The sequence below is a fragment of the Notothenia coriiceps genome, unplaced genomic scaffold (assembly GCF_000735185.1).
Source record: "Notothenia coriiceps isolate Sejong01 unplaced genomic scaffold, NC01 NC01_scaffold00028421, whole genome shotgun sequence".
Classification (NCBI taxonomy): Eukaryota; Metazoa; Chordata; class Actinopteri; order Perciformes; family Nototheniidae; genus Notothenia; species Notothenia coriiceps.
In genome coordinates this window covers 75,567-96,085 of record NW_011361122.1, presented here as the reverse complement: position 1 = coordinate 96,085, position 20,519 = coordinate 75,567, and the positions used below count along the sequence as shown (strand labels likewise).

Sequence of the window (20,519 nt, the reverse complement as noted above, 5' to 3'; positions counted from 1 at the left end):
ATTTGATATACAGTATATGACTGATAAGTTAATAGACATAGTTGTAATAAGAGACAACTTGTAATACTTAACTCTCTTTATTTCAAAGCCTTTCATTTTAAAAGCCAAGATTACTTGTTGTAACAGTGCTTTGTTAATGTCAGAAGCAGAAGACAGTTCTCAGAGGATTCTGCCTAAACAGAGAAACTCAATAAATCACAGAACCATAATGTTATTGTACAAGAGAACACACACACAGATACAAAAAAACGTGTTTTTGAGGTAGCCACACATCTGAATGGACAGCATCAGTAATATATCTTTGAACTGACCTGCTGAGTATTTTAAGGCCTTTTCATAACATACATAAAGAACAGCAAGGCACAGGGTCAGAGGTCATCACATTTGTAAACTTGAGGCTTTCACTTTTGTGAGCAACATTTTAGGGGGCAGCTCCTCCACAACCTTTTCACTTCTCAGCACTCACAAACCAACACAGTAAAATATCAGCACCTACAACTCAGAACAACAAACTCACCGTCTCACCTCTTTTAACAAGTCCATAAGAGTTGTTGAAAGAAGCAGTTGTTTTAGTTGTTAGTTTAACGAAAAAGTTAAAATTAAGCTTTGAGAAGAACTTCAGTTCTGTTCAGCTCAGTGCTCCAGGATGCTAGCTTGTGGCACAAACCATGTTGCTGGCATTTCAAATGATACACACAGCTGAAAAATAATGTCAATTTACTCAAATGTAGTGGGATCAACTTGATGAAAAAACATTTGATTTAAATCTCATGAAAGGCCAATGGACTGCTGCAGCTCTAAGTAGTTTGTTTCCCAAGACTAGTTATGGAGTCTACAACAGACACATCGATTTTCTGTGGATACACAGGGTGCTGAAGTAAAGTGAAGGCCATTTAATAATAATTAAGTCTATAGTAAATCTGATCAAGCTGAAACGGTTTGTTCACATAGGCTTTTTGACGACTCAGCTGGTATACACAGTGGAACAGAAAAACCTTTAAAAAGACATAAAACAGAACATATAACTGGAAGAGGCACCATCACAAACAGTGAAGGAATCTGCTGCATTTTGTTAAACAGGTCAAAACAAACCAAAGCTCAGGAATATAAAGCGAAACACACCAACAAAGCATACCTCACATGCATCATAATAATAATTAGAACATATGGATCTGTCTTGTCTGAAAGTTATGTTGACTGAAAATAAAAATGGTAAATGCTAGGATTCACATGGCTACAAGTTCTGTCCATATTCCGGACTAAGTAAAAATGTAAAAACAAGATGAAGGAAGTGCTACAGAAATAAAAATGACAGGCCCAACTCTGAACTGAGAGTCCAACTTCATCAAATCAAATCCTCAGGTAAAATAAGCAGCTATATCTGATTCAATGAAGGGAGCAACAGAAAGCTTTTGATCAAGGAATCCAATGAGTGCTGCACAAATAAGAACAGCATGAGCTTTTGCAAGTTTAATCCAAAGATGTAAGAAGATAAAAAGATATTAATCATTATATTAAATAAACACAACTTTCAAAACACAGCTCCCATGAGAAGAGTGTTTCATTTAATCTGTCCAATGTCTGTGGTAATAATTGCAATGCTTTATATTTTCTAATTGTGCAGCCCTGATATCATTCTATAAAACCTACCACTAAATTACTGAACTCGAGATCTGTAAAATAACACTGAGGGTTTTTGTTTTGTCAGAGTTGGGCCAATAAAACTGAGGGAATATGAGCTGGAACCAACCCGTTCCCTGATTAAATAACCTTTGTAAAAGAAGGCAAAAATAACAACTTCTTATAAAGAAAAAGGACTCAAGAAACAATTCAACATCAAGTGTGAAATGGCACAGTTAGGCTTGAGACTCCCATTATATCTTCTCACCATCGGGAGACATAAAAACACAACTGAGTCAGGGCTAGAAAAACATGAAGACCAAGAGAGACAAACGCTGGAGACAAACTGAAGTTTTCCTTCTATCCAAGTAAAGACAAAAATAAAAAGAGAAGAAGTTCGGCTACTTGTGGTTAAGTGCAATTTCTCTTTTGTGGTGAGGGTTGGAGAGGCTGGTTGGCATCTGGAGCTCACTTAGTGGAAGTGCTGCTGCTGGCAGTGGATTTTCTCTTCGGCCTGGTCTATAAGCTCCAGCATCTCCTGGATGATGGCCTGCAGCGCCCGGCCCAGGTCTTCCCCGCTGTAAGGCTTTCCCAGAGGAGGCACATGAACGAAGGCAGAGCGACCATGGCTCAGGTGCAGAGACGTGTAGTAGGTGAAATCACACAGATACCTGTTGAGGGAGAAAGGACAGCATCTGTACATCTCTGCAAACCTTCCCTATAGATTAGCAATACATGATTTGTTCTACCACTAGGGATGTCAATATTAAACAATGATAAAAGACTGAGTTTGGTGGCAACGTGGTACAGGGTGGGAGGTAGTTAGGATGTTCATTGTTCAGGAGGTTTTCACCATATCCACGTTCAAATTTTAATTAAAAATCTGTGTTTCTTCAATGCTGTGCAAATGCCGCAAAATCTTGCTCAGCTTGTTTCTTTCACATCCTAATATCTAGATGTTGGATGACAACATCCTTATTGCTTTTTAAATGTATAATTAAAAGCTACCAAGATCTGGCTAAAACCTAATCTATTTATGACATCTTCTGGCAAACAACCACACTGCGGAGGCATGCTCAAAGTGGATGAAGCCACTACAGATGACCAAATCAAACAGGCCGCTGCTTTGATTATAATTACAGATTTCCTTAGGTTGAACATTTGTCGGAAACATTTACAATTGCAAGAAAAAGTGAACCCTTTGGAACTACCTGGATTTCTGCATAAATTGGTCATAAAATGTGTTCTGATCTTCATCTAAGTCACAACAAGACAAACACAGTCTGCTTAAGCTAAAACCACACAAACAATTATATGTTTTTATTGAACACACCATGTAAACATTCACAGTGCAGGGTGGAAAAAGTATGTGAACCCTTGGATTTAATAACTGGTTGACCCTCCTTTGGCAGCAATAACCTCAACCAAACGTTTCCTATAGTTGCATATCAGACCTGCACAACAGTCAGCAGGAATTTTGGACCATTCCTCTTTACAAAACTGTTTCAGTTCAGCAATATTCTTGGGATGTCTGGTGTGAATCGCTCTTTTGAGGTCATGCCACAGCATCTCAATTGGGTTGAGGTCAGGACTCTGACTGGGCCACTCCAGAAGGCGTATTTTCTTCTGTTGAAGCCATTCTGTTGTTGATTTACTTCTGTGCTTTGGGTCGTTGTCCTGTTGCATCACCCATCTTCTGTTGAGCTTCAATTGGTGGACAGATGGCCTTAAGTTCTCCAGCAAAATGTCTTGATAAACTTGAGAATTCATTTTTCTGTCGATGATGGCAATCTGTCCAGGCCCTGAGGCAGCAAAGCAGCCCCAAACCATGATGCTCCCTCCACCATACTTCACAGTTGGGATGAGGTTTTGATGTTGGTGTGCTGTGCCTTTTTTTCTCCACACATAGCGTTGTGTGTTCCTTCCAAACAACTCAACTTTGGTTTCATCTGTCCACAGAATATTTTGCCAGTAGTGCTGTGGAACATCCAGGTGCTCTTTTGCAAACTTCAAACGTGCAGCAATGTTTTTTCTGGACAGCAGTGGCTTCCTCCATTTTATGAGCAACTTATGCAGAAATCCAGGTAATTCCAAAGGGTTCACAGACTTTTTCTTGCAACTGTATATAATAGGTCTAGTCCTTTTTTTAAAGATTTTAATGTGGAAACATATCATATGTATTGACAACAATATTAAGATCAGATAAACTAACCACTATTATAACTAATATCTAAGCATGGCTGATTCGAGTTTATCACAGATACATCAGTGTCAGCACGTTTATCAGCTGGTTTGTGAAATAAATTATAGTACGTAATGCCACACTTAGTTGCCAGTTTCCTCAAGTACACCAAGCTAAAACTAATTCAGTCCAATTCTACATTCATTAATTGTCCTAATTAAGTGTTTTATGAAGGCTATAATGTGTTGGTCAGATTTGCACAGACGGGACTGATTTGACTTATTTTTTAACAACCCACAACATCCCACTTCCACACACAGTTTCACTTCAGCTTTCAGTCAAACATAATGCAAATTGTTTCATCAAATGTAGGTCTCAATGCAGAGAGTGAATATAGTTGATGTCTGATTTGTGTGTTCAACAAAGTTCAGGAATGTGTTTTCATGGCTTTATCACTTTAGGACCTGAAGCATGTGTCTGATAGGTGTGAAGCGAAACAAAAAGCTTATTCAGACAATATATTTTTGTACTAAATCCTTACCTTCCAGCATCTTTGGAGACAGACACAGCTACTCCCAGCCCTGAGGAGGTCACTCTCTTACAGACTGATTCCATGTCAATGACTGAGTTGATACAGTCGGGGCCTCCCACAATGCAACACTGTGAATCAGGACAGAAGCTGCTGTTGTCCAGGCCCTTGTAGCCGTGATTTCTGCCACACTTCTCTAACGTGACAGTGGTGGCCATACCTGAGACTCCAACATGAACCACCAACTGGCAGACAAAGGAAGCAATAAAAACACACATCAGAATTCATATCATATTACTGTCAAGAAGCACAAATTATTCGCAATACGCCTGTGGCATCATCTTCTCTGCACCTGAGGTCTCTAATGAAAGAAGCTAATTATTCTTTTATTAGAAACAAATCAAAGGTCTGAGCCCAAGAACCACTAAACAGAGCCCTTCTAAACCAGAATATCAATGTTGTCATTTTCTTACGTAATTGAATTCAACAACAGGTCTCATGATCTGATTGTTCTCAGGGCCTAAAGTAGATCCAATCATACTTTTAAATTGCCTTTACACAAGACCTGTGAATCCTGTGGCAATAAAATGAGACCTACACTGGAACTGAGGCAGACAAGAGTTGTTGTATTAAAGTCTTAAAAGGGCAATAGTGTGGAGAGGTTAGTCCACATTCTCCTCTTACCTGTGGATGATGCTTCTTCCATAATGAAGGAACCAAACTCTGGACTGTCTGGTACTCTACAGGAACCTCGGACACATGCAGGTCCACTTCACTGCCCAGTCCGAGCTTCTTCAGTTCCTGACGAACAAACACATCAAAGCTGAAATCCTTTTTTTCATTTTAAAAATAGACAAAATGGTGGAACTTTGATTCTAGTGTTAATATTATGTTATAACGTAGAGAAACTAGATCTATTAACTTTTATAAGAAACAACAACAACCTTCTTTTTCCCTTTTCTATCTGTGTTTCCATCTTGTAAATTAAAAACAGCCAATTGACCTTAAAATATGTCCTTAAATTTGCCCTATGTCGGGTTAAGGGTACTGACACTGACTGTTATCCCACCCAATGGAAAAAACCTTACATTAACGTGATGTCACCACTTTCAACTAGACCCTTTAAATGAATGCACAGCTTTAGATTAGGATTTTGCATGGTGTCTTTAAACTGTGAACATTTGAATATTCCTGGGTCACTAGTTTGCACGTTAGCGTTCATTTTTAAATCTAAAGCTTTAAGCTATTTTGTTTCACAATAGACATTTTTCCAAATCTCTTTAAATATATCCATTTGTATTACAATCTTTGAGATGTTTGTTTAACATTTTTATTTGAGATTTTTATCCATAACAAATCTATTCAGAACCAATGATAATAATATGTTAATGATCCTTATTTGAATTGGTATGAGTCAAAAGGTAATTTTTTTTGCAGTTTCTCATCTCGCCTTGTCCTTTCCAAATAACATTATTTAAAAAAATGGCTATACACAATTGTTTTAAATAATATGAGAAGCGCCAGATGAGAAAGATGCAATCATACATATTATAAGTAAGATAAATCTGTGTCCAATTCAGTCAGTGGACTGACGCCTCCCCCCATCTCCCTGCAGGACAATCAGCCCTGGACACTGACCCCCACCTATTGAAGAGTCTTGTTTGACCACGTCTCTGACCCCGCCACAAAGTGGCCTTTTGTTTGCCTTTAATATCCTTATCAAGTCTGTCTAGACACCCTGACAACCACTGTCACCCCCCACATGCAGTTTGTCCACCAGGACACGGAGAGCCTCGACACACTGCTGCACGGTGAGAAACCGGCCGGTAACTATCAGAGCATCATGTGACCGCCTCGAAAACAAGCTCCACACAAAAAGCTCATTACGAAAAGACACAATTGCTCATATGTTATTTTATTTATTACAAATATTAACAATTCACCATGAAGACTACTTACTGTACTCAAGGTCAGGTCTTGACTAAAAACATTATAAGCTTCATTTAGTTAGTATGCCATATTTAGGGGTGATCAGTGGTTATGTTTACACTCCAGGTTGAATAGAAAGCATTTTGTAAAAGGTCTAGTTAATTAATTATTTATGCAAAGTCAAGAAATTGTTTGTAAAAATGTTTTAATTGCAAACAGATGAATCAAACAGTCTGGGTTTAACCTAAACACACTGATGCTCATACTGATGTCTGTTTGATTCTTTACAATATATTGAATATGGGAATTCAAAGAGAAATAGAGGCACAAAACATACCTGTACTGCTATCCAGCTGGCGTTGACGGTGTGCTCTCCAAATGGCCCAAAACCTGCAAAACAGGTACGTTATTTTGGTTGCTGTCTGGTTGATTTCTACACATAATTATGTAAACTTGCATTGCACTAACAGAATACTATTATACATCTTACTGCAATCTTTAAGTAGTTGTACGGGTATGAATAGAAATACATTTAAATGTCTTATCATATGACTGCTAGATACTCTCATACATTTTATTTGTAAATTACTAGCTGAATATTGCATTTGTACTATAAAGTAGTTGAGACGTACACAGACCTAACATTTCCAAAATATTAGATTTTCAGAAAAAACCTGAAATGTGTATGTCTAGGTTTCTGTTGAATAGCCAAATTCAAATCAATCACTTTCTCTAAAAGTCCCTCCATGCATCACTCCATACGACCTATCAAATCTCAGCAGCGGCCTATGGATATTCACTCAGGCTTGTTTATATAGGGATCTATAACTGATCTCCTTCCACCACGCTTCCAAGGGTCAGTGGGTCCCTGGGGGTTGGGTGGAGGGGGACCAGTCTGTCTGACAGGCAGCTGAAAAGGAGCAGAGTGAGGGGCCGACAGCTGCTAGCCGCCCCGCTATTGTGAAGGTGCTGTTCCCAGGCAATATACGCGTCTCGTATCAGCTGGGACTGCCAGCTTCTGCACCCCTTTGTGTCTGAAAACTCTCTGCTGCTGTTTGCTGTTATACTCCGCAGATTCAATATTCAAGACTGTAGTTTGTGCATTTAGTAAACTTTATATTAAAGTGGCTGGAACTGAAGTTTCAGTGAGTCTTGTTTTGGTAAACCAACAAAAGAACACCATAGTTTAACATCAATATTGACTTATATTGTAATATCTCTGTAAACATTACTTGTTCTTAAATTAATGGTTGTGCAAAATGTGTTTCCTAAAATGAATCGTAAAGCAGCTTTTATGGGAGGAGACAGCCCAAAAAAAGAACAGTTACATTTCCAGACTTTCATTTTATAATGCAAAGCAATGTAATATATGATGTAAAATGGATGAGCTTCTCACAGACACTGGACAGAACATAATACTGTTAGGATATGTATAACTGGTACACAATCATTGGTTTGTTATTATGTTATTTATTTGAAACACTTTGCCCAGCTCTGTAATGAAACCATGTCTGGACGAGGCCTGGTGAGGAAAACAAGTCCAACTGTTGTGAAACAATTAAGATAAAACCATGAAGAAAAAGCCCTACAGCAGCTATTTCTTTAACAGGAACTTGAACAGGTTTTCACTATCACTACAAAATACCTCCATAAAACATAAAACAGTCTTTTAGACAATTGTATACATTGCTCATTTGTTCAGTTTTTTTTTAAATGTATTTATATTTATTATTTTTGAAACACATAAATAAAGTCAAAGATAAAGAACATATCTTTGATCCATTAGATTTGTACTGAAACTCGGTTTATTAACGTGTGTTTAGCGTTACATGGCCTTCGAAGTAAGACAGGAAACAACAACGGAAAGATAATTTCGTCTAGCTTATCAGCAACACTAATTGTATGTATAAAAAACATACTAAATACCTGATATGTTGTTGTTAATATTACTAGTAAGCAAAACGTTTCTTTAAACTGTCTGGCAGCGGAGTGAAGCAGTAACGGTCTGACGCCATTAACGCGAGCAGTTGTCACCTCCACAACTTTTCCTCCACTTCACCCCGATGTTCAGTCTGCATACACGACAACAATGGCTGGAAAAAAAAACACTAACCTGTAACGACCACCGTCCGTTTACTGTTGTCCATCTCCCGTCCTGTTGCAGAGTATTTTCTGCCTTTTTTCTGGTTTTTATTGTGAACCAGGACCGCAAAGAGAGACAGTTCCCTCCACAGCTGACGGCTCCGTCTGCCAGACACCAAACAAACAACCTGCCTGCTGCTGCCTGTAGGCTGCGTCAGGCGTGACGTCATTACGTAAGCAATAATATGATGATTTTTATTTAGGACAAATATTGTTCGTACATTTCACGTGCCCAATTGATGGTTTTGATGTTTATTTTGTAAAGTAATAAGAAGAAACTTAATTTTTGTGTGAAAGGCAATACACTGTCAATGTATGATTCTGGAAAAACAAGAACATGAGAATTGATACCCAATACAAATATTATTTTAGACAAGAAACCTTGGATTTAAAATGTTACCAAAACGAGAACGTTGTTTATTTTATTTCAATGTATTAAATTAACTGAAGAAATACCATATCCATAAGGTCACGTTTTCCAAGCTCTTTTAAAGGTAAAATAAGAAAATATGTTGACTTTTTCCAAACTATAAACCTGCCCATATAGTTAATATGCTATATTTTTACAAGATATGTTTTATTTAATCTCCTACCGTTTCTCAAAAAGTATTCATATTAATATTGGTTCATTAATTAATTAGATTTTTAATTTTTTTTGTCAATAAAGCTGAACATTATTTCAAAATCCGCTTCTGAATCACTGTTTATGGGTCCTTTAAAAGATTACAGCAATGGGTAACACATTTTTATATGGTTGCTCTGTCTGTCTGACTATTTCTGGAGCACACATTAAAAGGACAATCATAGCTTTGATAGTATGGAAATAATAACTATAAACCGCTATAAACACATATTTTTCTTCACCAACCTTAGGCACTCCATTCTATATTTTGATTGCATTGCAGTGACTGCTGTTGACGGCAGAGGGCAGCATCTTATAATACAGCCGTTATCACACACCGTACCTCCGGAAATAACGAAGAGGACGAAGGAGGTTTTGTAAATTTGTGTCAGTGAAGGGCCTAGACAAAAAGTGAAACACAAAACAATAAAGACATACTATCACAATGGTGAGTATTTAATTTGTACTGTTACGATAACACGTTAATAGCTACCTTTTTAGGTTTTCGTTGGCACGCTTGCTGCTCAGCTAACTGTTAGCAGCTCTGTAGCGCTTGGTCACACAATGCTGTGCTAGCCAAGTGAAATTAGCTTCCGTTACGGTATCTAAACTTAACATAATTGACAAAGTGGCTGTTTTAAAATGCGTGCAGACTTTACATGCAGCAACAGAGAAAGTTGATATTGTGCCAAAGTTGTGAGCTTGTTACTTAAAACTCGAAAAAAAGTATGTTTTTGCCTCATTGCCCTAAATATGGCGAGTTAGCACACATGACAGTGTATGATAAACAGTGTTTAAACACTCCAGATAAATCACTGGTCGAGGATATTATTATCATGACGTACAAAACTAAGTATTATATTATAACTATTTCAAATTACAAATGTTTTAACACTGAACACTTAATACCATAAGATAACTTATAGCTTATTTTCATGATTCTTTATCAAGGTATAATATGTGTTTTTCTGTCCTTTTCCAGCTTCCACTATCTCTGCTTAAGACTGCCCAGAACCATCCTATGGTGAGAAGACACTGAAGCCTTCATGTTATGGCTGCAGATAGAACAGCAACTTATTTCACTTTCTTTTATCTTTACATTACTTCATTAATTATTTGGCATGTTAACTGTGACGTAATTATAAGTTGTTTTATCCATGACTTGTGCTTTAGTATCTTTCATCCAGCCTGCAATTTGTAGCCTGGACTCTAAAACAGCTTGTTTTATGTTTCCCTTCTCTCTTCAGCTGGTGGAGCTGAAAAATGGAGAGACGTATAACGGTCACCTGGTCAGCTGTGACAACTGGATGAACATCAACCTGAGAGAAGTCATCTGCACCTCGAGGGTAAAGCTGAGCTCTGGTCTCACGTCTCTGCCATCACTAACACTTTAGACGCAGTGCTACTGACAGTTATAAAGTATCTCTCCTATTTAGTTTGGTTTGTTTTTTGACATGTAAACAGTTACACAAATAATTTGAGACACAAACTGAAAACAAAGAATGGCACACTTGAGGCTTGCAGCTTACATTTATTTTCTATATTAATTGCATTATTAACTGCTGATTCTTATAGATTTATTGTTAGGTCTATAAAACGAGTTACAAATGTCCATCCTGGTCTCAAGTCAAAGGTGATGTCTTTAAATGCCTTGTTTTGTCAGAACCAAAGATATTCAGTTTAATGGAACATGACAACTGAGAAAAGCAGAACATCTTAACATTGAAGTCAACTAATCCTCGCAGCTCTAAATAACTATTTAAAACAGCACAACCTTACATACAGCTCCTCTTCAGACCAAAGAGCTATAGACTGAAGCTGGTTGTGCATACCTTCTTTACAAAGCACAGCCACATTAAGATTAGAATGCATTGACAGCCCCTCTCCACTCTAACAGGATGGAGATAAGTTCTGGAGGATGCCTGAGTGCTACATCAGAGGAAGTACCATCAAGTACCTGCGAATCCCCGATGAGATCATCGACATGGTGAAGGAGGAGGTGGTGTCGAAGGGCCGCGGACGTGGAGGCCCCCAGCAGAACAAACAGCAGGGCAAAGGAAGAGGAGGAGGAGTCGGCCGAGGTGAGTGGAACGGCTTTCTTTTGTGCCTTTGGTCATAACATTGATATTGCCATGACAGTTTAAGTTTGTTACCTAATTTATCATAATATAAAGTCCACATACTCTCAGGAGCATCAAGTCTAGCCCTAAAGATGTGTAAATAAAATCTCCGAATGCATTGTAAGGTTTAAAAGGTGAGAAATGTAATTATATAGCAAAACCTGGCATTAACTTTTTAATTTATTTATTTACTGAAATGTACATTTTTTGTCATACTGTAACACAAATATTGTAGCATTCTCTATATTTGTCATGTACTTTAATGTTTGTTAAAGACAACATTTCCTCAAGGTAGTCTTTAACATATACTTATCACAGAAAAATCTAATAAAAAACAAAGAAAAAAACCTAAAGTAAAAATCAAAAACCGGCAAACTGTCAGCTATATTAACTAAAATGTCTAATAAATAATTTAAAAAAAAATGTATACCATCATGCCGATTACCTATGAGATTCTACGTTTTTATTTATTTACTGAAACGTACATTTTTTTCATACAGTAACAAAAATATTGTAGCATTCTCTATATTTGTATTTATACATGTCTGTTGTCAGGTCTGTTTGGCGGTCGTGGCAGAGGGATGTCTGGGCCGGGCCGAGGCCAGCAGCAGCAGCTGCAGCTGCAGCAGGATAAGAAACCAGGCAAACCACAGGGCATGAAGAACCAGCACTGAGTGAACATTACACCTTCAACATCCTATCATCTGAGTGATTTCTCCTTCAGTATATGAAGTTAAATGTAACTCCAGTGTTTCCTTCTGCCTTGATGTTTGTCTGGACTGACCACTGCAGAAATCACACTGAGACGTTAAGAGAAGCTGTGCGTTTGCACTGCATTTAGTTTTTTAGTATCTGTAAGTTGGTGTAACATTTTCTTTTAGTATGATCATGTATCAGTAAGAGCTGACTGCTTTAGTATCGTCCTTGTGTCATTACAACTTTGCAAAAACCTTTTGTGTCATCAATCACATTGTGTTATCTAAAATCAATTCTCCTTCAGTTGTTACACTGGTAGAGGCTTTTAGTTGTCGTTTTGTCAACTTGTCTCCTCAGGTGTAATTCTCATGGCAGACAAACTGCCCAGCCCCAACTTCTGTTGCACAAATTCCTTTTTTAACTTGCTCTTTACTCTTGTTTTGTTTGTCATGTTCTGTGGCTTGTCTGCACCTATGGTCCGATCACAACAACAGGTGGATCAATAGACTGGCAGTCGAGGGGGAGAGGTATTCAGTCCCTGAAAAGTAAACATTTTTGTTAAAGCATTTGTAAGACACATTATGATCGTCCGATTTCCAGATTCAAGTTTCTTTTTGTCTGAAATGCATAAGTTTGGTTCATGTTGGTTGGGTTTCATTTTATTTTTGTAACAAAAAATGATGTAATTTATTTACATGAGAATAAAACAACTTTTGTTAGGCAGTCGTTTTCATTTATGGCAATGTTTTTGTCAGCTTTTTTGTGTCAGTCAAAACTATTTGGAATCAAACTAATATTTTACTGATCTTCATTCACGTTTCTTCAATATGTTTGCAATTTTAATTGAATGGAAATTACAATAAGTGATTCATGTCCATGCAGGTTAAGTGAACGGTAGGTTTTAAAGTAAAAAAACTATAAGCAGAACTGACTGAATTAATTAAATAATAATTAATTCCTTTTAGTATGAATTACAAATAGATCTACATGGAAAATATTCTGTATAATTGGCACAACGGGTAATGATCAAAGTCACAATTTAGGACTATTATGGACAGCTTTAAAGATAAATGTTTAAAGTCTGGACGACTTTCTGAATGTAAGAGTAAAGCCATATCCAGGCTTTCCAACATTTCCATCAATTTGATTTCAAACACTCAAGCGTTACAACAGGCTACGACCAGTCCTGTTTTGGGATATGTACCTAATAAAAACTAGTGACCTGACGGGTAAAGCATATTAGATAAATCAAAGACAATCAATTACAGGTCAATTGCTATCTACGTTTACTAAAATGTCAAAAGAAATATAAAAAACAACATGCCATGGGAATTTCCTCTGTTGTACTTTATTGTAGGACCGTGCAGATTATAAAAGGTGGTATAAAGTAAAATAAATGTAGAGAGTAATATTCAAAAAGATAATATGAAACACTTACACAGAATATGCTTGTCATACGTCAACATTTTCCTGAGTAGATCCTGACATATTCCTCAGACAGAAATTCAATTCTTTCAATGAATTCTAATCAATTGACAGAGCAGAAAAGGACATTTAAAAATAAATTCAAAAAGTAAGGTATCAGTCCTTCTGCACTAGTTTATTATACCAGTAGTTCTGAGATCCTGGTGGTCAAAAGTAGAGAAAAAAACATCAAAACACACAATGATGTTCAAAATTGGAAGACACATATTTCTTCTGTACTAGTTTACAATGCAGATGAATTATGTGATTCTGGTGGTCAAGAGTAATATACTGTAATGTTAGTCCAAAAATGTGAAGAGAAATACTTCAAAACATCAAATATAACAGTTAAACTGTACAAAAACATGCTTGCCAAAGTCATACAATAACATGTTTTTGAGTATGAACAGCTTGCTCGTGATAACTACATTTCCTCAAGGTAGTATTTAACATATACTTATCACAGAAACATCTAATAAAGAAACGAAGAAAATAACCAAAAGTAAAAATCAAAAACAGGCAAACTGTCAGCTATATTAAGTAAAATGTCTAAGAAATAATAAAAACATGTTTTATACCACCATGCCGATTACCTCTGAGATTCTGGTGGTCAACAGGAAAATAAATGTTGGTCCAAAAATGTAAAACGTGTCCTTAAAAATACTCCTCAAAGTCATACATCAACATTTCCTGAGTAGATCCTGACATTCTTTCCAAGTGAAAAATGTCAACTCAGACAGTTATCCTTCAAATGACTAAGATAGATTGAAAACACATAAAAAAGTAAATGAACAACTTGCTCATGATTACAGTAAAACTGTTTAAGGCAGCGTTAGGCATGCTTCCTTTTTTTAAGAGCCTCAAGGTTTAGTTCAGTTTTTTCTCTTTCACACAACTTTTACAGAAAAATCATCACAATAAAAACAAAAAAAGGCTAATTAAATAATACATTGAAAAGGCAGAAACGGAAATATAAAAACGAAATTCAAAAAAGTAAAGTATAATATTCCTTCTGCACTGGTTTATTATACCACTATGCTGATAAGATATGAGATTCTGCTGTTCAAAATTAAAATACGTGTCAAAAAATGTATAGGAAAAGAAACATTAAAAATGTTATCACCAAGCAACATTTCCTCAAGTCCACCAGTTGTGGTATGTTTGGTAGCCTTTGAGATGTAGTTTTTACAAAAAAATCTATAAAAAATACAAACAAAAAAAACTTTCAGCTATATTTACTAAAATGCGGAGTAGCCTATCATAAATCTTCTGTACTACTTTTTTATACCACCATGCAGATTAGTCATTAGATTCTGGTGGTCAATAGTAAAATAAATGCTGGTCCAAAAATGTAAAAAGTATCCTGAAAAATATGAAGTGAAACAGTTACAAAGTAAATACTCAAAGTCATACATCAACATTTCCTGAGTAGATCCTGACAAACTTTCCAAGTGAAAAATGTCAACTTAGACAGTTACCCTTCAAATGATTAAGATAGATTAAAAATAGATTGACAAAACATAGTAAATGAAAAGCTTTACGGCAGCGTTTCATCAAGTTCAGTTTCGGTGTGCTTCATTGTTTTTAAGGGCCTCAAGGTTTAGGTTCCTTTTTTAGTCACACGTAACTTTCACAGAAAAATCCATACAAACAGAAACAAAAGGCAAATAAAAAAACTATCCCATCTGTTGCAGGCATATCGTTAGCAAGATTTGATTAAAACAAATAAAATGTAAAGATTCATATTTCTTCTGTACTAATTCCTTATACCACTCGGCAGAAACTTTCTGAGATTCTGGTGGTCAATACCAAAATACATAATCCTGAGAAAACATAAAATAAAAAAAGTATGTTTAGCTTCAATGTATTCTTTAAGTTGTAAAATAAAAACCAATAACAGCAAAGGAAAAAGGAAAATCAACATTTTTGGTTTTGAGAATGTATGATTAACCTGATAAACTCAAATGTCTCTTAAGTCATCCAGACCATCCCTCAGTCATCAAGTCCTGCTTGGCTGTGACGGTGTATTTCCAGGTCTCCACAATCTGAGACATCATGAGATTGGCAGGAAACCTTTCCTCCACATAAGCAGGCACTTCCACTTCTTTACGGTCCATGTAGGCACACACCGTCTCTTTAACACTATACAAAAGGGAAAGGTTTGTGTGATGATAAGGACCCTGTTAACTTACAGAAACAAAAAGGTTCAGTGCCAATATCAGGGTGTTTTTTCAAAGTGATTATTTTATGCTTTCATTTACATTTACTGATGACTGGCCAAGGCTGTGAACGCCAACCACGGAGCACATTTTTTTACTTCTCTCGTTACGACAAGGCTGTTCAAGTTTGTAAACATTGATTGAACCAAAATGATGTGAATTAATTAAGCAAGTTCAAAATATATATTTGTTTCCCTATTAAGGGACTACTACATTCTGAGGGCTTATTTCTTTTTTTTCTTTAATATTTGTACTAGGTTAATTGTGCAGTACAACACAGGCCAGTTGAGGATACCTAAACCAAGGATAAATCTACTCAAATACTACTGTATTTAACAAAGCGTAATAGCAATGGACTCTTGATTCCTTAATTTAACAAACACCAGACTCATTATCAAGGAAGCATTAAGATAACTTGAATTTGAAGAATTTAATGTAGACAATGTCATATATGTAGAAAGGGGCAATGCACAATCTAGAGATATGTGTCAACATTTCTTTTAAATTGATTGACATTTTCAAGCATAAGATCCCATGTTTTTTATAGCTGCATTATTCTAAATATTGACATATTTGAAATGTATCTTGCACAAGATCTACGTTGGGATGAAAAGTGAATTTAAACGATGTTTGGCTGCATAATATTTATCAGAACTGACCATAATATTTTCAGGGATATTGGGAGGAACAGTTGCATTAACAACTACATATGTAGTTTATCAGGATTACCTCCAGGCTGGGTTGAAGTCATCGATGGCCCTCGGCCGGCCCAGATTCAGCAGGAGGAACTCGTGCATCTCAAGAAGCCATTGGTCCACATTTCCTCTGGACACGAAGCCTTTCAGCTCAGTCTTGTTTTCCTCTGTCAGCGGCACCAGGTACTCTGATGGATACCCCGAAAAGGGCTCCTTTTTATAGAAACATGGGGTGAGGTATTTGTTTGTGTTTAATTACACTGTATATTCTGAGTGAAATATTTGGTTTGAAGTACACTCTGAAATTAGCCCAAAAATAAATAGTATTCTTTGATAAACAGGCTTAGTGGACTGCAATATTTATAAATGGAACATAATGGCAAAAGACATGAAGCTAGTGCCCAGGTTTTCTTTTTAGTGATTTTCTATGCAGTGCTCCTGTTTGACCCTTAAACCAGCCCCATAAACGCAACAAGAGCAACACTTACCCTTTTGAGACGCAGCATGTTTTCCGATCTGAGGGAGGAGAGGAGTTGCCACAGAGAAACACAGTGTCTGAGATTGCATCTGCCCAGAGCCTGAAGAAATAACACAGCACAGTCAAGAGGCTGTCTTATACACTTTGAAAGCACACAATGAATCTTTATACATCTTTTTACTTAATCTATAGTTTTCTTGTGTTTTGGCAATGTATTTAGGATAAGATACATTTTTGAAAAGCTCTATATTCAAATTTGACATTATTTCCACTTTATTTGGATGATTGATATTATTTAATAAATATTTTCTTTAATGTTGTTGTTTTGTCCAACTGATTGGAGGTGATAATCACCTTACTCACAACCCCAAAAAGTATGCATTAATGGTGACTTGTACACCTTTTCAAGTCAGTCTTAAAACAATAGTTGTGATCCAAATGAACACTGAAGCTTAGAATGGAAGTGATTGTCGCCCAATTTGTACTGACACAAAGTAACCTTTCTTAAGCTAAGGGAAACCTTAACTATCGCTCCAGAAATAGAGGCTGCATATGAATTGACCTGCAATACGTGTTTATCGATGCGTTGAACCATCTTCAAGATATCCTGGAGGTAAGTGACCAGTGACATCATGGGGTCCCCACCAGTCATTGAGAGGAAGCCCAGGAGCAGCTCAGCGATCTTGAGTGCCTCACACACCTCACTGTAGGAGTCCAGCTCTCTGGACAATGCGTTCCGAGTCAGAGAGGACAGAGTGGCCTGAAAGATAACAGCGTATGATTAGAGCCTGAAGCCATAATCTACTGCTATATATGTTTTCTGTATTTATATGTTGAACTTTAAAATGTCATAGTGAGAATTAACTAAATGTTTAAATATCTACATAAGAATTACCTCCAAGATGTAATACCGACTATATATTATAAGCTATAATAAAAAGGTTCTAACTAAATTAACAACATCAAAGTAGCACTTTAAAGGAATGTAATTATCTGTGTTTGTCTTATATTAATTAATTTTACAGTGAAATCTTAAAGAAAATGAATCAGCAGAAATTGTAAACGATTAACACTTAAATAACAAACTATATCAATGAATGAACTATAACAAAACAATCTTTGATTTCAGATTGTACCATTGAGATGATTTGCCTTCCTTCTGTTTATATCATTGTGAATTGGATATCTACAATTTTCTTTATTTTCTGATGCTTAATGACAAAACTAAATCATCAATCAATTGTTAATGTAAAATGTTTACATTATTAAAAAGCCTTTTCTTAAATGCATGTAAAAGAAACGTGTGATTTTATTAGGTGACCTAATATATAACTTAATACCTGATGTACTTTTCCTTTAACAGTCTTGAACATGGTTTCATAGTCTCTCTCTTGTGTGTTGATCAGAGTCGGAACTCCCTAGAATAAAGCATACAAATACAATTAGTTTAGTGAAGCAGGGATTTGATACTGTAAAATAAGTCAGGCAACAGAGAGCACATAATAACAGAACAGTTAAATACAATGTCACAATCTGCTTGGTGAACATGTCTTACTGTGTTGTAAGCCACAAAAATAGATATGAAAGATATTTGCTTAGCCATGAGTAAAACACAACATGCATATAACAAACCAAGTCAAAATAATGTGTCTCCTGTCAAAGGGTCTGTATTGGTTTGGCTTTTGCGAGGCGTGCTGGAGTCTGTTCCTCCTAGACTGTAAAGGGCTAGTTAAGCTTGTGTGTCCATTTATAGTTTTTTTAGAGATGCACCAGTTGCAATTATTGATTTTTCGAAAAGTCGATTTTTTTTATTCTGATCTCAAACCTTAGTTGAATAATTGGTAGCATACAAACACAGGTGAATAATACATGGATTCAGTGAGGACAGAGAGCGTCCAATGTTACACGATGTGTTATGATAGTCTTACACTTGTGTGTTCAAAATCATGTGTCAATCATATGAACATTTGAGCAGAAAACATTATGATCTACAATATGGAGCAGAACGTCCAGCCACACGTCATGGCTGATGTTAGCTGACAACCCGCCAGTTTTGACCAGTGCATCTCTATTTGCCCTAACCAATACAAGCTGTGTGAACTCACTGTGCGGGTGATGAGGGGTTTTCCCTGCAGGAAGCGGGTGATGATCTGCTGCTGGATCATGGGCAGGTCATATTGTGTTATTGTCTCATGTCCACGTTCCAAGCTGTACTGGCAGTTGGATAACACCAGAGGAAGTAGGTCCTTCTCAAGCTCATAGCTGATCACATGCTGCTCCCTTAGCTCCGCCACACTCACTCTGTAACTGCTGGGTGACAAAAACATCACAAAACAAATATCATTGCATGCATTTATTTGAAGATAGTACTTTCCAAAGTGTAGTCCACTAGTAGACAAAAAGTGCACTCAACAATGTTTGAGGATCATTAAGGTGTTACAAGGTGGATTTTGTCACCCATATAGCTATTTAATGGCCTGTATGTACAGGCAAACTACTTTAAGCAAGTAAAACCTCTTTCAATGTTCATATGGGAACCTGAATATTGTTTGGAGTAAGAAACGTATCCTTAAGTACAATGACAAACGTTATGGTTAAGAAATAACACAGAAATGTCTACCCTCTGAATGAAAATGTTTTATTTAATTTATTTTGTAGCTCCATTTAGGTTTTGTACCTGCTGTCCTCCCCGGTCAGACTATCCACAGCGTTCACCAGCTCGTTGTGTAGCGCCACTAGGTAGCTGACCAGACCGGTGGCACACAGACCTGGTCCCTGCCGCCGGGGCAAGAGGTACTGCAAGTCGCTGTCCAGGTTCAAATCTTGGCTGCAAAATTCATCTGGGATCTTCAACTCACCTGTAAGTTTGAAAGAAGATATACATGATTGATTATATCTTATTAAACAATGTGTAATTATGTGGTCGATGCGATATTTCATTCACAAACATGGTTCAATCAATCACTGCTGCCCTAAAGAAATATGTTTTATTTTTGGCCACTGAAAGCTGAGCTCTCTTCCTAAAACAGCTATTTTAAATCAATCGTGTTTGTTGCGTGTGAGAAGAATCACAATGCTGAATGTTAACTTTTCTTTTATGAATAGAGCAATCTCAATGTTGAGTATCAAAGTTCTTATATTGTAGTAGAAGTAATTCATTACAGTATAAATGCAAACAACATAACAAAGTAGTGTGCTTAATAGACATGTGGAACAATCACAATTGCATTGCTTTGGTTGCAAATGAACTATTGAGTTACATTTAAACTAAACTTACAGCAGGCGGCAACAACATTAGAAAAAGAAGATTAGGAGAGTAATTGAGCGAGGTAAATATTTGATTGATTGTTCAATTATGTGTAAAGAAATGTAGAATATTGGAAAGGGAAACTGAATATTGAAGATATGTTCGATACTTGTTCTCCACACGTGTGAGTAACTTCCACTCCCTTGTTGACAATCAGCTAATTGAGGCTGTGATTGTATCAACTGGCATATAAGAGTCCTTAAGACGATGTTTTTGTGTTCTTCCGTTTGAAGCCACACGTTTTTTTTTAGTGCTGCGCTGCACGGTGTGACAGTAAACTAAAGTTATTATTTATTTGTCTGTGGAAGTATGACAGAGCAAAGGAAAATAAAAGTGACGAAACAAACAAAATATGTGACCTCTGTCTGATGTGTGAGCGCGTCGGCCAAAGCAAAGGATAGGAAGGAACAAATACGATGTTAGAAAAAATTGCTATTTTGGAGAGGACATGACATTTCTTAAAATGCACCCAGTGGAAATGCTTCCATCAGAAATCTATTGCGACACAATCAGGAG

General features: G+C 36.7%; 3 protein-coding genes across 4 annotated transcripts in view; 1 reads left to right on the top strand and 2 right to left on the bottom strand.

Annotated features, from left to right (window-relative positions):
• Positions 1-484: 484 nt before the first annotated feature.
• On the bottom strand, positions 485-8,533 carry LOC104958139 (pyroglutamyl-peptidase 1-like). Its single transcript, XM_010785850.1, has 5 exons — positions 8,374-8,533; positions 6,598-6,650; positions 5,016-5,132; positions 4,344-4,576; positions 485-2,291 (listed from the first exon to the last, which is right to left on the bottom strand). The coding sequence occupies exons 1-5, from the start codon at positions 8,405-8,407 to the stop codon at positions 2,093-2,095; spliced, it is 636 nt and encodes a 211-aa protein (XP_010784152.1). The 5' UTR covers positions 8,408-8,533; the 3' UTR covers positions 485-2,092.
• An 821-nt stretch (positions 8,534-9,354) lies between these two features.
• Positions 9,355-12,577, top strand: lsm4 (LSM4 homolog, U6 small nuclear RNA and mRNA degradation associated). The gene is made up of 5 exons (XM_010785849.1): positions 9,355-9,472; positions 10,007-10,048; positions 10,272-10,370; positions 10,922-11,105; positions 11,700-12,577. Exons 1-5 carry the CDS (start codon positions 9,470-9,472, stop codon positions 11,816-11,818), a joined length of 447 nt encoding a protein of 148 aa, XP_010784151.1. The 5' UTR covers positions 9,355-9,469; the 3' UTR covers positions 11,819-12,577.
• Positions 12,578-13,172: 595 nt separating this feature from the next.
• The window catches only part of LOC104958137 (E3 ubiquitin-protein ligase RNF213-like), a 50,354-nt gene continuing 43,007 nt past the window's right edge, over positions 13,173-20,519 (bottom strand). Inside the window, exons 55-62 of one of the 2 annotated variants that reach the window (XR_799737.1) lie at positions 19,374-19,554; positions 18,802-19,006; positions 18,037-18,114; positions 17,259-17,456; positions 16,707-16,796; positions 16,253-16,431; positions 13,393-15,446; positions 13,173-13,332 (exon numbers count right to left, since the gene is read on the bottom strand). Coding sequence is in view for 1 of the 2 variants with exons in the window: in XM_010785848.1 (XP_010784150.1) it covers positions 15,281-15,446; positions 16,253-16,431; positions 16,707-16,796; positions 17,259-17,456; positions 18,037-18,114; positions 18,802-19,006; positions 19,374-19,554 (1,097 nt within the window). In the remaining variant the exon portion in view is untranslated. Of the gene's footprint in view, positions 15,447-16,252; positions 16,432-16,706; positions 16,797-17,258; positions 17,457-18,036; positions 18,115-18,801; positions 19,007-19,373; positions 19,555-20,519 lie in introns of both variants that reach the window. The other variant, XM_010785848.1, reaches the window with a different exon arrangement.